Consider the following 18422-nt stretch of genomic DNA (forward strand, 5'->3'; position numbering starts at 1 on the left):
GAGGAGGGGCTGCTTAGGTAGGGACCCCCAGGACGAGAAGGAAACTGTCTTTTCCCTCCAAGAACAAGATCCTAGGGGTGGTTGTTTTAAGTCTCACTTTCCTGGCTTGCTTAGGATGGATTGCTAGGTGAAGGAAAAGACTTTGACTACTAGGAAAATATTTAAATAGCACCTAGGATCAATATCATTACACTTATTTTTCTCGCCCTAATAATTAACCTGAAGTTGCTGACTTACTACAGTGCCATTTTACTCCTATTGATGTTGTGGGTTGGAAGACATCTGGGGTGAATATGGTTGTAAATTCTGGCCCCCTTGTGTTTTTATTAACCCCTTCATTCTCTTTGGCCCCCATTTCCCTGGAAGTGAGGAGCCTCTTAGGAAGATTCTAATGCCTAGCCCTGCTAGCATTTCACTTTATTCACCTCAGTTTTAGCAACCTGAAGCATACGGCCTGCTAATCCTTTCCTACGAAAGGCCAGTTCATTTAGGCATAATAGGATCATAGAATTTAAAACTGGTCTCTAACGTAGTCCTACAGATGAGGAAACAAGGCCTAGCCACAAAATCACATCAATAGTAAGCTGCAGAGCTTCAAAAAGTCCTGGGCTTCTGACTCCAAATGTGTTATTCTACGATACCAGTCATAGGTTCACTCTCCAAACTCTAGCCCAGCCATATGAGAAATGCTTGCCTTTTCTCATTAATGAGCTCAAAAGGAAACACAAATCTGAGGTAAAGAATCCTCTAGTTTTAACTGATAAGAGAAAGCTCAGACTACATCTGTTCTAGAAGAAAAGAATTTTAAACCTGGTTTGGTCAGTTAATCTCTTACCAAGCATTTTCTTTTCTGTCATTTTAATAGGCCACAGATACTCAAGACTTGGCTTGGTGTGGGTGTGAGGTTTACTCTGTTTCACCAATCTGGTATCCCAAAAGGAGCCATCCTGAGCAGGGCAGTGGATAGGTAGAATGATGATGAGACCAAGGTGTTGGACCTAGCTTCAGATTGGAACCTGGAAATGGTGATAGAAAGAATGGAGATCATTTGAGTAGCTTTTAGATTCTAAAGGGGTAGGGAATCTTTGGCGACATGTGGCCCTCTAGGTCCTCAGGAGTGACCTTTTGACTGAGTCCAAATGTTGTTCTGTGAAGTTTGGATTCAGTTGAAAGTCTGCACTTGAGGACCTTGAGGCCCCAGGTTCTTCCCCACCCTTGCTTTAGAATCAGCAGAGGAAAAGAGTTAGATACTTTCAGAAATGGGGCTTAGAAACAAAACTGTAGAGGTAGCTACCATATTAATATGAAATCAGGCTATTTTCCTATCATAGGAGTGGTGGAGAAAATGACCCAATTGGATACCTGAGATAATAAAAAGAAAGAACGAATAGCTAGTTTCACTTTCTAGAGGGATTCTGTCAGGTCTACACACTTTTCTTTCTCCCTATCCCTCAATTAAGGGAGAAATCTTGTAATCTTTAGAGACTTTCCTGCCAAGTACAAGTCACCTTAGAATGTAATCCTGTTCAGGGGCATGTAACCAGTAAATGAGACCTCCTGCCCATTTGGCCCTTTTAACAGCCTTCATTGCCTTCCCCAAACTTCTCACATTCCCAGTTCTCTGACATCTACTGTCCTTTACCAGTGTACCTTCACATTGTCCTTATAGCCTTAAAAAAAATAAAACTTTTTTTTCCTTTTTTTATGATGTCAGATTTGATGAGATCCTGGAAGCCAGTGATGGCATCATGGTTGCTCGGGGGGACTTAGGTATTGAGATCCCTGCAGAAAAAGTCTTCCTTGCTCAGAAGATGATGATTGGAAGGTGTAATAGAGTTGGGAAACCTGTTATTTGTGCCACTCAGGTATTCTTCTCCCCTCCCTTTTCTTTTTTGTACTCCCACCCTCACCCTCTAGTGACAGTGAGACTAAGCACTTAGATTTTTGGTTAAATACAGACCTTACTTATGAGACTTCCTTAAAGCAATAGTACATTATTGATATTGTCTGACTCATCCCAGGTCTAATAAATTGTTTGGTCTAGAAGCACTTTTTGAGTGCTGAGTTGCCTTTATTTGGTTCAGTCTGTCTATTCTATAATTTTCTAGATATTTAGAGTGCCTGTCAAGATGGGTTTCCCCATTGACTTAACAACTTTAGCATGTTTTATTGGAGAGGCAGTATGGAATAGCATGTAGAAAGCCAGCCTTAGTGTCAGTAAGAATTAATTTCAAATCCTGCTTCCTACACAAGCTGGATGCTTGATCCTGGACAAGTCACTGGTGAAATGACTAAGTCTCTGTGCTGCAGGAAGGTCTGACTATAAGTTGCAGACTAGATACCAATCTATATTGTTTAGAGAATAGGTCCTCACCAGTGACAAAGCTCTTTTCTTTTTTCTTATCTAAAAGTTCGAACTTAGGGGAAGGGGTTTTGGGGGTAGGCAGAACAGGGACAGGTGTCACTGTTCTGGTATCTCCTCAGATGCTTGAGAGCATGATTAAGAAGCCACGCCCCACACGGGCTGAAGGCAGTGATGTAGCCAATGCTGTCCTGGATGGAGCTGATTGTATCATGCTGTCTGGGGAGACTGCCAAAGGGGACTATCCAGTAGAAGCTGTGAAGATGCAACACTTGGTGAGTGTCCTTTTCAGAGCATGGGACAGTAGTCAGAGAGCCCTTACTTAGCCATCACCCTGGGCTTGTAGATGGCAAGTCTAACAGAAAAGGGACACTCTCAAGAGGGAGGTTTACATGGATTCCTGGCTCAATCCCAGTCCAGTAACCATCATGTTCCCTTTTAACTGTTTGGGTGATACTTGCTTCTCCACAGTCCTGTTCCCATTCCTAATTTCTTCCCCCCTTCACTTTTGTCCTAGATGCTCACGGTGCTCCTTTACTGATAATTTTCTGGGTCTTCAGGGCACCTGTCAAAATGGATTTGCCTAGGGAGATTACTGGGCTTAGGCAGGCATATTAAGTTTACTTCAGCCTATTTTCTTAGAAAGGTTATTATACCCAACTTTGTCTCTAGCTTCCTGGAGTCAACTACCTGCTTCTTCTATCCCCTTGTTAGAAGGAAGTCATCTTAAGTAATCTGTGGGGCAGTAGTCAGCCCAAGCATTGTTCTCTCTATCTCTGGCCTTTGAATATAATGCCATCTGGTAACCAGTTGCTTTTATGGGCTTTTGAGTTTCACCCTGGACCATGCACCATCATTACCCTGTTTTCCAAAGACTTCCCTTGATTGTGAACAAGCTAAATTTGGGACTGTGCAGCATATAAATGTTGCTTTTCCTAATGCTACTGCCCTACATTTAATCTAATTTTCTTGGGTTTTTTGTATTATTTAATTCCTTTGGTCTAATCTTAAGCTTCATGCAGTAGGGAGGAGGGCTGGACAACATTTGTGTTCATAGTTGTATGTTAAAGATCCCATGCCAGGTCTAGGCAAAGTGAAGATGAGGCTTCTTTTTAGTACTTACTTCCCTGCCTCCCCGCAGTGGGCCCACCCTCTATCCCTCAAACGCTGTTAGGCACAATCTATAGTATAAAGTTGGGCTGTCCAAAGTGTGGCCTGCAGTGCAATTTTACATGGCCCACCTGTTTACTACGGGCATGGAAATCGACCTAAATGCTTTAACTAAAGCATCTTTGTTGATTTCTGTCCTTGTGGTGGACATAGGTGGGCTGCATGGGGCTGTACGGCCTGTGTTTTGGACAGCCCTGGTATAGAGGTATAGACTTCTTGCTGTCCCAGAGGTCCTGTTGTTTGAACTGCCCTTCCCATCTGGGAGCTTAAGCTTGTTTTTATTTTTAATTTTTAACTGCTCCAGTCTGTCTAGCACAAAATTACAAATAAATAGTACATATCCAGTGACGAGGTTAAAGGTGTCTGTGATCTGTCAGATGCTTTTTGGGGACAGCTACAAGGTGGTATGGCTCAGATAGCAATTGTCTGTCATCACCTTATTAAAAATGTTAGTTCTTCAAGTGGAGAGGTGACCGACCCTTTAATTCTGAAAAGTTCGTGGGAAAGTAGCCAGTCTGAATGGCAGCTGCTTGATTAAGCCGGAGATTTCATCTAAACTTAGCAACCGTATATCTGGTTTGTATCCTAATGGTCCCCCATTGTTTGTAGCTCACAAGTTTTCATTTTGAAAGTGCCAGCCACCCTGATGGGACTGGGATCTGGCCTGCCCTACAATCGTCCCAATTGTGTCTAATTTCAGATTCTCCATTTACCCCCTGAAAGGCAACATTTTTGTGATTTTTTTTTTCTTTTCATGTTCGTGTTCAGTTCCAGCAACCTGGGCTGCTGAACCTTACCAGGCCTCGTGAAAACTGCTGATCAGATCCCTGATTTGTATTAAGTTTTGATGCCAATAATGATACCTTCCTAAGTGTAAAGACTTTTTGTTAGGCAGTAATTTTTTTTCCTCCTTGATATGAAAAGGATGAAGAGAACGGAAAAGCTAATAACTTAACAGCATTATTTGGGCTCCTTTTATAGGGGTGAGGTAGACTAGTAAGTATCTGTACTCATTGAAAATTTTACTTACCTGTAGATGAGCTACTAATGTCAATCCAGACATTACTGAGCCTTCATGTAAAAGTTAGGAGTTAGCAAATTTAAGAGTAAGTGTTATTTTCACTCAATATTAAATACTACTTTTTCTCCTTCTCTAGTTATTCAAGGTTAATGACACATGAGTAAGGACTGAGGGAGTGCCAGGTGTAGTGAATCTCATGGATTTATCTTCCACGTTTTGGGGGTGTACACTTCTGCTTACAATGACCAGTTAAATTAGTAGAACTGATTCTTCCTCCTTCTTGCTCTCCATTCCCTAAAGTCTTTCTAATTATTAGCAGTATAATCTACAGCTGAAATTCACTTTTTAACTCTTGATTAAGCCAATCATTTAAACTAGAATTTCTCTTTCATTCAGTGCTTCAGACTTGTTAATCATTAGATCAGAATTTAAAGTTAAATGGAATATTAAACTTCTGCATGCTTTGCTACCATAATGGCTCCATAGGTGTCTCTTTACATGGTTGTTCGTAGAAGACATAAGAAAAATTCTGAACTACATCTGTGAGTCTGCCTGTAACTTACGGTCCAAACAAGCAGACTTTCCACCTCATCAAAGTTTGCTTATTACCCTTTTGAGAGCTGACTGCCCTTTTTTAACCCCAGACTTTCCAAATCTTGTGGAACCAAGAAAAAAAAAACATTTAATTAGTTTACGTGGTTGGTTTTCTAAAGGTTCTAAGAAGTAGTTTGCTAGCCTAGAAAGGAAACTCAGCAGGGAACAAAACAGCCATGTAAAGAGAGCCTGTTCCTGTTAACTATGCTTTGTCTTGAAGGCAATGTGGTAAAACTTGTCAAGAGGAAAGAAACACTTAGCCTAGCTCTGAGACTCTGTGCATCTCCAACAAATGTGTGTCCTTTCACATCAGCAAGAAGTCAGCCTGTGTTGCTGGTATGATGGCTGCAATGAGCCTCAAAGCAGGCAGCATCTTGGCTTTGGGAGAAATAAGCCAAATCCCTGCCCTAGTATCCATTCTCTTGTCCCATCCACTCCCAATCCCCAAAGTAAAATTCGACTGAGGCTAAATCACTCTGCAAAGGAGTCCTTGGAGAAAAAAAAGAAACTGTTTTTGTGACAGATAAAACAAGAATTTAAAGCTCTCCCATACTTTTTACCACCTTTTTGCTGGCCCAATGAATTCCTGAGACTGTTTCACCACGCTGCCTCTTGCGATTTTGAGGATCAAATTAGCCAATTAACTTAGGGTTGCATTATGTTTCTTTCTAACTCATTCTGTCTTTCCTTCTGTGGTCTCTTGTTGTTGTTTTTTCCCTTTATTCTCTGTCACCCTTCTCCTTCCCAACCCCCTTTGGCTTGCAGATAGCTCGAGAGGCTGAGGCAGCTGTATACCACCGACAACTTTTTGAATCACTTCTCCGATGCTCAACATGCACAGATACTGCAGATGCCATGGCAGTGGGCGCTGTAGAGGCCTCTTATAAGTGTTTGTCCCCAGGTTTGATAGTTCTGACGGAGAGTGGCAGGTAGGGCCCTAAGGGCAAGGCAGTAGCTACAGATAACAAGTTATTTATTCCTAAGAGGAAGTCTTCCAAAATGATGACCATGGCTTCCAAAAGGTCAAAGTGATGTCTTGTCTTACTCCCTGCCCTGAATTGAATTTGTGGGTGTAGCTTAGAAATGCCAGGAGAACATTCAGAGACTTTGCAGTAGAGTGAGTCCCTAGGTCCAAAGGACAATTCATTGATCTCTGACAAATATGGTAGAGGAAACAATACCACAGGCACATGTGAACTTGCTCTGGTCTTTGATCTGTCCTGCCTCTGGACTCAGATGAGAGTCCCCTTGAATGTAGAAGTCTAATTCTCACTAGAGAATGATGAATTCCTGTGTCACCATACTTCCTTTTCTCTGACACTGAAGCTCTGACAAAGATGTGGTCTGTCCCTCCCTTCTTCTGTCCCCTTGGACGGGATGGGTGTTGCTCTTATAGATTGCCCGAGAGGCAGAGGCCGCCATCTTTCACTCCCAGTTGTTTGAGGAGCTTCGCCGCCTGGCCCCCATAACCAAGGATCCCACTGAAGCTGCTGCCGTGGGTGCCGTAGAGGCTTCCTTCAAGTGTTGCAGTGGGGCCATTATCGTTCTCACCAAGTCTGGAAGGTAGGAGGTGGCAGGTCATTTGGGGAAGGTCAAGATGAAAGGAAACAAACTTGTGATGGAGGCCAAAGTCCTCAAGGAATTTCAGAAGTGTGGTAACCAACTTCTTAAAGATAATCCAAGCTCAAAATCATGGAAGGTAAGATAACATTTGAGCTGCTCCCTGGAGGACTGGATGCTTTCATCTTCAACTCAGATTTGAAAAGCTGAAACTTCGTTGTCCTTTATAATGTGAATGCCTCTGACAGTGCTTTAGGTAGTAGGAGAGGCTGCCAGTGCATTGTGGCAAACCAGTGGATGGGAGTGTATTATGGTACAGTGAAAAGAACACTGGCTTTGTTCAAAACCTGCCTCCTTTGCTTATTATGTGTGACCATGAGCAAGTCTTTTCTCTCCTTTAGGCCTTAATATTTCCCCATGTGTAAAATGAAGGGGTTAGACTAGATGGAGGTCCTTCCAGCTCTAATTCCATGATCCTATGATTCCTAAATAAATTGGACAAGAAAATCTCATTCATTCATCATCCTATGACTAGAACTTTTAAAATCTTGGACTAGAAGGAGCTAGGCTGAAAAAAAAATTATTATGCAAACCAAATTAGAAGAGGTGTAAGTTGATAACTAAAGGAAATGAGTGGGGGGGGGGTTTCCTTTCCGCTTTTTATGGCTCTCGTTTTTGTTATCACTCACTGTATCCTTGCCCCTAAAATACAGTTTTAAGTATCTACTTACATAAAAATATCACATAATGTGATGATTAGAAATGATTCCAATCCATTCATTTAAAATAGCCCCTCATCAGGCATTCTTTAGTCAGACATTATTAGGAACTTAGGTAAGCCTATTTGTAGATAGTATTGTATACTTAAGGACAGCTTGATGGTGCAGTGAATACAGCAGTGGGCAAGGGGCCTGGGGCCTGAAGTCAAGAGGACCTGAGTTCAAATCTGGCCTCAGACTCTTACTAGTCCTGTGATCCTGGGAAAGCCACTCTGACCCAGTTTGTCTCTATCTCCTCATCTGTAAAAAGAGCTGGAGAAGGAAATTGCAAACCACTCCAGTATCTTTGTCAAGAAAACCCCAGATCCCAAATGAAGTCCCAGAGTCAGACACTACTGAACAACAAATTGTATACTTAAAATTTAACTGTACTTTAAAATATTTTCTAATGTACACTTCACTTAGAGTCTCTTTCTCTTCCACCTCAAACCTATAATTAGTCTGAAATGTGAGCTATTATGATACACTGCTCTCACCTGCTCCCAGCATTCCTGAATCTTAGGAAATCCTAAGTGAAACTTCAATCAAAACAGGATGATTTCTGGCCCACTTGTTAGGGAACAGAATAGGTCAGGAAATCTGTACAGGGTCGGTTCCACATTGGTTCAACCACAAGTATCAAGGAGCTGTTTAGGGAATGCAGGAGAGAAGAGCATTCTAATGTGTCTCGGGGGAAAGACATGTTTGTTTTTCCTTTCAACCATATGATTGGTGCCTTCCCTTTTTTATTGAGATTCTAGTCATGGTTAAGTTAGATTTGACCTTTGTTGAAGATGCCTGAACTTTGCTATCTGACTATTTTTAGCTGTTAAATCTTCTGAGATTTCAGCTTCAGCCACAACCTGGGTTCCTTTACTGATGCCTGCATCTTTATAGGCTATATTTAGCCTAGTACTGCTGAGTCAGCACAGGAGCAGTGATGGAATCACTTTTCTGTGTTGACAGCCCTTGCTTATCCTCTACCCCTAGGAAAAGCCTTGACTTCTCTAACACCACTTACAACTTTCCATTTTACTAGTGGACAGAAATCCCCATAGAGTCAGGAGATGTCCTAGAAAGGCACTAGAATGGTTTCTGTACATGGCTAGTAAGGCCACTTTTTAAAAAAAATAAACAAATTTAGACTGTCACCATAACCCAGCTTGTGGCACCTATTTTTTTTTTTGACCCTTTGGAGACACTTCCACAAAGTTATGATTCTTCATGAGATTGTATTGCAGAGGGTAGGTTCCTGAATATCTTATTGACCAACTAAACTGCCCAGCACTCTAGCCTTCTAGTTTCTCTGGGTGCCTCCTTCACCTTGAGAGTTTGGAACATTCTTTCGGTCACATTTCAGTATCTAGTATGTGCCAGTGTTGGCCTTTAGGGACCCTTAGTAAACAGTCTTTTCTCCCCCAGTAGCTGGAAAGTTAAGACAAGATTTACCTATATGTGTCACCAGGGAATAACTTGAAGTAATGTACTACAGACAGTTATGGGGCAAGTAGTACCAACTGCATATATCCATGTTGATGGGGAAAAGAGCAGGGAGCTAAAGTGAGGCACTACAGTTAAGGCCAATCTGCAAAGAGGCAACGAGCCCAGTATCAGAATGGTGATGTCAAGTTTTTACTGCCTGAAGAGATTGATAATTGGTGATGTACTAAGCTGAGTGTAGGAATTGGGTTCTGTTCACATGCTTCCCAGCAGGTTGTGGTTAAGTTCCACCTGGCAGCTAGGGGAGTGAAAGGGTGTGGTGAATGAGGCCACAGGCTGGTGCAAACCAAGATGGCTTCCAGACATTCCTCCTCCTCTTGACTACTGATTCATTGGTTTGTCATTAGGGAAAGTTTCAGGAAGAACAGGAAAAGAAAGGTAGAAGAACAGAAGATGGGAGTGGTCTGAACTCAGTAGCTTGCGACATCCCATGACTTTCCTGTTAACAATCATATTTATCATATGGATTGAAAAAGAATAAATACATGGCCTGGAACTCACTTTGACCTCCTTCCTTATATATCTACACCCCTTTGAAGTCTAGTAAGAGCTTGGGGTGGCCACATGAAATGGATGGATTCACAGAAGATTTAAATGGCTTCTCATTTTAAGTTCAAAGACCTGAAGATAAAGTTCTATTATAATTTACAGAGTGATTAAGGAAAATTCATTTCCCCAACAAGTGGGGTTTGGGGTCTTTTTGAGACTTGGTCATCTCCCCATCTTGCCCAGGCTTGAAGTACACTTGCTACATATACCGTTGCTGATCATGGCGATTTGACCTGCCCCATTTGTCACCTGGGCCTGTTTGCCTCTATTTAGGTAGCCATCACTCTGGCAGGGTATGGGACCTCCCCATATTGGTGCCTGACTTAGTGCAAACACTCGATTGGTTTAGCAGATAGAATTTTAGCTCAGAACTCTCAAACTCAAACAGTCCACCAGTCTTGAACTGTTACTATATTTTTGTGCCCAGAATTGGGTTATAGTACTGTCAGGGAAGACAAGAAAAGGCAGTTTCCCTGTCCTCAAGAAACTTGTTTAGAGAGAAGAGCAATGTGTATATGAATTGATAATAGCAAGATAAACGTTGGAATGCTTGCAGAAGGGAATTTTGTGGTAGTTTGGTTTGGTTCCTAGAGGACCCTAATTAACTTCTTTTCCTTCTTCTAGGTCTGCTTTTCAGGTAGCTAGGTACCGTCCCCGGGCCCCCATCATCGCTGTTACTCGTTGTCCTCAGGCTGCACGCCAGGCTCATTTGTACCGAGGCGTTTTTCCTGTGCTGTGCAAGGAACCTGTTCATGAATCATGGGCTGAAGATGTGGACCTCAGGGTTAACTTTGGCATAGAAGTTGGTATGTAAAAGGATTAGGTTTTCTCCTTGTAACTTAGGGTTAGACTTTTTATATTACCAGGATAATTGATATGGTTACCATCCTTGGTGTAGTTGTGTATGTTACACAAACATGTTTAAAATGAAAATGAATTAAAACTAATTTTGGCTCTGAAGAGATTACGTTACAACTCTGTAATTGGAGCCTCCTAGAGTGAGACCAAACCAGGTCCCAAAATCCCATAGCTGAAGGGTAGCTTTTGGGTTTAGGGATGGAACTGAGCAGGAACGGTCCAGAGTTCAGTCTGTTCATTCTGGCCATCCCCCAACTGAGTCTCCATTCTTGTTGAAGCAATGTAGCATTGGATATTTGATAAAGGGGAATATTGATTAAAAATTAGAAATGAGAGTAAGATGGTCCAACAGTAAAAACAGAAACGACCACATACATTCACATATATATTTATCTAACACCCTGGAGAAAATTTAAGCAAGAGACCTGGTGTCAGGAAGACTACTGATTGGGAACGAGATCCACTGCTTATGGATATGTAAGTCTTTTAGCATCTCTAGGCTTCTGTTTCCCTTGGAAGATAAAGTAATTGGGCCTGATGATCTCTATAGTTTCTCTTAGTTTGGATAGTCCAAAGAGGAAACAAGAATATTCAGGAAAAACTACGTAGGGAAGAATTTATGTTTAGATTATCTTATATACCAGAAAATGTCACCTGTGTACTCTTTGGTTTTTGCCTGAGCCTTAGACCTGATGCCACCTGGTGGCCAAAAAATTTTGCTGTTGAAGGAAACTTGACTGTTTAAACTGTGAATGATAGTTCCTGAGCCCTGGATGACTGTGTGGCTGTTGGGTAGCAGTTTTACTGTCATCTGAGTTAGCTAGGATTGAGTTCTTCTGAACCTCAGTGTTGAGAGTTCAATTTATGATAGTTTCTCTCTAATCCATTTTCTTAGGTAAAGCTCATGGCTTTTTCAAGAAGGGTGATGTGGTCATTGTACTGAATGGTTGGCGTCCAGGTCCAGGTTTCACCAACACTATGCGTGTGCTGCCAGTCCCATAAAAGGGCATTTGAAGATCTTCTTGTGGGTGACTTCAACACTCTCCCTTCCCTGCCCCTGCCTGCATCCATTAGATCTGCAGCTGTTATTGGTGTTGTCCATTCCTAACTATAAGAGGCTTTAGACTGCTAAAACACCCTCCCCGCAAAAAATTAAAGTCTCGTAAAGAAACTTTGTATTAGACCTATTTTCCTCCCCACTTAGAAACATCAGTATCAGTTTAGCACATCCATGGTGGCATGTAAAGATAGAGCAACTGTGGCTTAGCTTGGGGTACTGCAGATCATCTTTGACATAGGGAATTAAAGTAACATGTATCAGTATTGTGTTTTAAATTGATCTAGATGTCCTTCATGAACACACAAGTAGGCACTAGCCACAGTCCCTCTAAGTACAAGTCCTCAATGTATATGGGCCTCTACGTCTTTCCTGATCAGAGGAACTACCCTCCCTTTCCCCACCTCCATCGTGTAAATGAAAGTGTCTTCATTTCACACACTTGCTAAAAATGAAATAGAAGCTGAATCCAGCTGCTGAAAACCAATACATTTTGGTGAATAATGTGATATTTAGCAATGGTGTCCTATGGTAAGGTACTCTTATCTTGAGGGGAGGAAGAAGCTTCCAGTCATAAGCCACTTTTTTTCCTTCATTTGGAGGAGGGAGCCTAGGATTGGAAAGGAAATTCTTCCCAAAATAGTCCCCACTGTCCCCAAGCAGCAGGCCTTACTACACGCCTTGCCCCCAGCCTTTTCACATTATGAGTGTCCATATTCCTCCAATATTTCTCTTCTATTTTCAATTTGGAACAAACCCACACTCCTATTGTACTGTATTTGGCTGTAGAGTACATCATTTGTCAATAAACACAAGCTGAAGCACTGGTGGACCTCTCTTGTCTAATTTCCAACCTTGGTTTGGGTTGGGGGGGAGGGGTGTGGTTTGGTAGGGAAGGGAACAGATAAGAGGACTATTTCCTAAACTTGTCACACATAAACCCAGCCTCCTCCCACACTCCCTCCCACGTTCATTTTTAGTGTCATAAGTCATGACTTTCCCTTATAGAAAGTCATTATCATAAATGTATCACCCCTTGTGTACTCATTGTTCATTAATAAACTATCTTCCTAGTAAAGCAGAAGTCATCTATAGGAAAAATATTTAAATCTTTTCCACTGTTTGGGATTATGTTATGGGTTTTCCATGTCACTGGCTTTTTTTCTCCTCCACTTTTTGCTATACTTCCTATTAAAAAAAAACCTGGAAATAGGAAGGGGATCTGCATCTAGGACTGAAGCCCATCCCTTCCTGAGACTTGATGTCCTTCTAATGGTTGGCCCGAACTTAAGAATGGCAATTCCTAGTTACTGTTGCCACCAGTTTTGGCGCAGGTGGTGAGGTAGTTCTTGTGGTTTTGTTTTTCAGGATTATTAGCATGTAAAGGCAAAACTTAAAATATGGGTATGAAATGTATTCTGAAGAACCAACCCAGCCAGCCAACTTAAACCCCACTTAATTTTTCTTTCAAGATTCACACCAAGTTTTGACTATAATGTGTTTTCCTATGCTTATATTGGTTAAACCTGCAACCTCCAGGCCACATGTGGCCCTCTAGGTCCTCAGGACTCTCAGTTTTACAGAACAAATCTTTTATGAAGGGATTTGTTGTGTGAAGTTTGGATTTAGTAAAGGGCTGCAGGCTCCCCAAACCGGGTAAGCCCTTTTGATAAGTTGGGAAAAACATACCAGTTGAATCTAATTCTACATCCCCCCCCCAGCCCAGCTGAAAACAATCCCACCACATCATAGCTGATAAATGACCTTTGCTTGAAAACCTTTAAGAAGGGGAACCCATTTCATTTTTTGTGTAACAAGAATTGTTAAGTTGCCTCTTGGTAGTTTTCACCCATCATTCCTGATTCTAGGGACAGACAGAACAAGTTTAAGCCTTTTTCCAGGTGATAGCTCTTCAAATTCCTGAAGATAGCTTCTTTCTGCAATCTTTTCGAGGCAAAATAGTGATAATGTATCTGTCGGAAATTATCCTTTTATCCTTAATCCCCATTGAAGAGCTTTGCTTGTAGTAGGTGTTTAAGTGCTTGTTAATGTTAAACTGAAATCGTTGGGGTTTGTTTTGTGCCACTTAGACCCTCAGGGTTAAGGTTCTCTGCTTAGTAGAGTCTACTGAGAAAGCAAAATGCTCATTTGCAAAAACAGCTAAAGAATAATTCAAGGCCAGATCTAGGCAAATGAGACTAGGTACATCTGGCTGTGCTTAGCTAGGCCTTGAAATGAGTGGGAGTTGGATAAATGAACAGGATTTTGGGGAAGGATTCAAGCATCAGAAAAATGCGAAAGGTCTAGAAATGAAAATAAGGACTATATCGGCGCTGTCCAAAGTGCGGCCCACAGTGGCCTTTATGTGGCCTGCCTGTGTTTACTGCGGGCATGGAAATTGACATAAATGCCTGAAAGCATTTGATTTCTGTGCTTGTGAGCACAGGCGGGCCATGTGGGGGTGCATGCCCCATGTTTTGGATGGCCCTGAACTATATTAAAGGACAGAAGATACACTTGCCTGGAGGAGAAACACTGAGAAGTTTATTGTATAGTCATTTCAGTTGTTTTCCAACTTCATGACTCCATTTAGGGCTTTATTGGCAAAGATACTGGAGTGGTTTACCATTTCCTTCTCCAGCTCATTTTACAGATGAGGAAACTGAGGCAAACAGTTAAGTGTCTTCCCCAAGTCATACAGCTACTAAGTGTCTGAGGCCACATTTCAACTAGTGAAGAGGAGTCTTCCTGATTCCAAGCCCAGCACTCTATCCACTTTAATGCCTAGTTACTGAAGAAGTAATAGGCACTAAGTAATAAATAGGTTGGGACCAGATTATGGAAGACCTTCAGTGCCAAGCTAAGGAGTTTGGGATTTTGGTAAGCTTTGTAGAGTCATGGATTCTGAAGGGCGAACTCTGCCATAATGAAAGTGAAAATTCATTTGGCTTCAGGAGAACGTAGGAACAATGGAAGAAGGGAAGAATACCGAAGACTGAGGTCAGTCAAAAGATGGCTGGCTGTAATCCAGTAATATTTACTATTGAAATCCCTTGCAGGATCGGGGTCATAATCTCGGTAGGTTAACACAACTGAAAGGAACCTCAGAGGCCATCTAGTTCAGAGCATACTTTAACAAGAATCCCTTCTCCAGCATCCCCAATAAGTGGTCATCCAACCTTTGAAGACCTTTAGTGAGGGGCAGAGGAAGATGTCTATCATGTAGGGCAGGGGTGGGGAACCCTCAGTCTTGAGGTCACATGTGGCCTAATAGAGCCTTAAGTGCAGCCTTTTGACTGAATCCAGATTTTACTGTAAAATTATAAAATTGGATTCAGTCGAAAGGCTGCATCTAACTATCTAGAAGGCCTTAAGGCCTTGGGTTCCCCACCTCTGATAGGGCCTCTCCTTCTATTGTAAGATATCAGTGATTGTCCGTAAGTTTTTCCTTGTATTAAACCTAAATTTGCCTTTCTTTAATCTGCCCAGTGTTCCTACTTCCTGCTGGAGCAAATAGTGACAGAGCTAATAATCCCTCCGCTACTCGAGGCTTCTTCAGATACTTGAAGACAACTATCAGCTCTCTCCTAAATCCTTAATTCTATGGGCTTAACATCTCCAGTCCCCATTCCTTCAACTAATTTTTAAAATTTATTTCTTCTTTTTTTTTATTCAATATATTTAGTTTTCAGCATTGATTTTCACTAGAGTTTGAATTACAAATTTTCTCCCCATTTCTATCCTCCCCCCCACTCCAAGATGGCATATATTCTGGTTGCCCCGTTCCCCAGTCAGCCCTCCCTTCTGTCACCCCACTCCCCTCCCATCCCCTTTTTCCTTCCTTTCTTATAGGGCAAGATAAACTTCTACGCCCCATTGCCTGTGTATCTTATTTTCTAGTTGCATGCAAAAAACTATTTTTTTTGTGTTTTTGAACATCTGTTTTTTAAAACTTTGAGTTCCAAATTCTCTCCCCTCTTCCCTTCCCACCCACCCTCCCTAAGAAGTCAAGCAATTCAACATAGGCCAATTGTGTATCATTATGTATAACCCTTCCACAATACTCATGTTGGGAAAGACTCACTGTATTTTGCTCCTTCCTAACTTATCCCCCTTTATTGAATTTTCTCCCTTGACCCTGTCCCCTTTCTAAAGTGTTTATTTTTGATTACCTCCACCCCCATCTGCCCTCCCTTTTTTTTAATCTTCCTCCTTTTTTCCTGTGGGGTAAGTTACCCAATTGAGTATGTATGGTATTCCCTCCTCAGGTCAAATCTGATGAGAGCAAGATTCACTCATTCACCCTCACCTGCCTGCTCTTTCTACAGAACTGCTTTTTCTTGCCACTTTTATGCAAGATAATTTACCCCATTCTATCTCTCCCTATCTCCGTCTCTCAATATATTCCTCTCTCATCCCTTAATTTGATTTTATTTCTTTTAGATATCTTCCCTTCATCTTCAGCTCACCCTGTGCCCGCGCTCTCTCTCTCTCTCTCTCTCTCTCTGTATATATATATATATATATATATATACACACATATACACATATATACATACATACATACATACACACTCACATATACATATATATACATAAGCACATACACACACACACACACACACACACATATATATATATATATATATATATATATATATATATATATATATATATATATATGCATATTCCCTTCAGCTACCTTAATACTGAGGTCTCGTGAATCATACACATCATCTTTCCATGTAGGAATGTAAACAAAACAGTTCAACTTTAGTAAGTCCCTTGCAATTTCTTTTTCTTGTTCTTTTCCTTCATTACCTTTTCATGCTTCTCTTGGTTCTTGTGTCTGAAAGTCAAATTTTCTATTCAGCTCTGGTCTTTTCACTGAGAAAGCTTGAAAGTCCTCTATGTTATTGAAAATCCATATTTTGCCTTGGAGCATGATACTCAGTTTTGCTGGGTAGGTGATTCTTGGTTTTAATCCTAGCTCCTTTGACCTCCAGAATATCCTATTCCAAGCCCTTCGATCTCTTAATGTAGAAGCTGCTAGATCTTGTGCTATCCTGATTGTGTTTCCACAATATTCAAATTGTTTCTTTCTGGCTGCTTGCATCATTTTCTCCTTGATGTGGGAGCTCTGGAATTTGGCGACAATATTCCTAGGAGATCTTTTTGGGATCTATTTGAGGAGGCGATCGGTGGATTCTTTCAATTTCTATTTTGCCCTGTGGCTCTAGAATATCAGGGCAGTTCTCCTTGATAATTTCTTGAAAGATGATATCTAGGCTCTTTTTTTGATCATGGCTTTCAGGTAGTCCAATAATTTTTAAATTATCTCTCCTGGATCTATTTTCCAGGTCAGTTGTTTTTCCAATGAGATATTTCACATTGTCTTCCATTTTTTCATTCCTTTGGTTCTGTTTTATAATTTCTTGATTTCTCATAAAGTCTCTAGCTTCCACTTGCTGCAATCTAATTTTTAAGATAGTATTTTCTTCAGTGGTCTTTTGGACCTCCTTTTCCATTTGGCTAATTCTGCCTTTCAAGGCATTCTTCTCCTCATTGGCTTTTTGGAGCTCTTTTGCCATTTGAGTTAGTCTATTTTTTAAGGTGTTGTTTTCTTCAGTATATTTTTCAGTACTTTTTTGGGTCTCCTTTAGCAAGTCATTGATTTGTTTTTCATGGTTGTCTTGCATCATTCTCATTTCTCTTCCCAATTTTTCCTCTACTTCTCTAACTTGCTTTTCCAAATCCTTTTTGAACTCTTCCATGGCCTGAGACCAGTTCATGTTTTTCTTGGAGGCTTTTGTTGTAGGCTCTTTGACTTTGTTGACTTCTTCTGGCTGTATGTTTTGGTCTTCTTTGTCACCAAAGAAAGATTCCCAAGTCTGAGACTGAATCTGGGTGCATTTTCACTGCCTGGCCATATTCCCAGCCAACTAACTTGACCCTTGAGTTTTTCAGCGGGGTATGACTGCTTGTAGAGTTAAGAGAACTATGTTCCAAGCTTAGGGGGATGCACCAGCTCTGCCACACCAGCACTCCTCCTTCCCCAAGAACCCCAACCTGGACTGGACTTAGATCTTCAGCAGGCTCTTCACTCCTGCTCTGATCTGCCACTTAATTCCTCCCACCAGGTGGGCCTGGGGCCGGAAGCAACTGCAGCTGTAGTTTTGCAGCTGCCCCACCTCCGCTGCCCCAGGGGCGGTGGCCGAACTGTGAACTTCTTTTTTCACTCTGTCCCCAGCAGCTTTTCCCACTAACCTTTTCTGTTGTCTTTGGTGTTTGTGGGTTGAGAAGTCTGGTATCTGCTGCAGCTCACTGATTCAGGGCGCTAGGGCACGCTCCGCCCGGCTCCTGGTCTGGTTGGTCCTCGCCACCCACGCCGGGCTCCACTCAGCTCCCAGCTCCGTGCAGGATAGACTTCACCCAGAGACCATCCAGGCTGTCCTGGGCTGGAGCCCTGCTTCCCTCTGCTATTTTGTGGGTTCTGTAGTTCTAGAATTGGTTCAGAGCCATTTTTTATAGGTTTTTGGAGTGACTCGGCAGGGAGCTCACACTAGTCCCTGCTTTCCAGCTGCCATCTTGGCTCCACCCCCCCCCCCAGTCAATTTATTTCTTCTTAATCACCAAAAATCTGCCTTATTTACCTCCTACCACCCCTACCCCGCATTGAAAAAGAAAAACAAAACCCCATCTACAAACATGTATAATCAAAATAAATTTCCACGATGACTGACTCTCTCTCTCTCTCTCTGTCTCACATACACACACACATACTCCTTTACAATATTGTCATACAAATTGTTCTCCTGGTTCTACTCATTTTACTTTGTATCAGTTCATACTAGTCTTCCCAGGTTGCTCTGAAACCATTCCCTTTATCATTTCTTACAGCACAATATTATTACATCACATTTACATACTGTAATCTAGCCATTCTCCAACTGATAGGCACACCTTCAGTTTCTAATTCTTTACCACCTAAAA

At 41.7% G+C, this 18422-nt stretch overlaps 1 protein-coding gene across 4 annotated transcripts in view; it reads left to right on the plus strand.

Annotated features, from left to right (window-relative positions):
- PKM (pyruvate kinase M1/2) overlaps positions 1-12255 on the plus strand; it is a 38664-nt gene extending 26409 nt beyond the window's left edge. For 2 of the 4 annotated variants that reach the window (XM_036734696.1, XM_036734695.1), the window contains 5 exons: positions 1715-1865; positions 2485-2637; positions 5913-6076; positions 10139-10320; positions 11268-12253. In XM_036734696.1, coding sequence (XP_036590591.1) covers positions 1715-1865; positions 2485-2637; positions 5913-6076; positions 10139-10320; positions 11268-11374 — 757 coding nt within the window. In that variant the 3' untranslated portion in view covers positions 11375-12253. Of the gene's footprint in view, positions 1-1714; positions 1866-2484; positions 2638-5912; positions 6077-6543; positions 6711-10138; positions 10321-11267 lie in introns of all 4 variants that reach the window. The other 2 variants (XM_036734694.1, XM_036734693.1) reach the window with 1 other exon arrangement.
- The last annotated feature ends 6167 nt before the right edge of the window (positions 12256-18422 follow it).

Source organism: Trichosurus vulpecula, chromosome 8 (genome assembly GCF_011100635.1).
Source record: "Trichosurus vulpecula isolate mTriVul1 chromosome 8, mTriVul1.pri, whole genome shotgun sequence".
NCBI lineage: Eukaryota > Metazoa > Chordata > Mammalia > Diprotodontia > Phalangeridae > Trichosurus > Trichosurus vulpecula.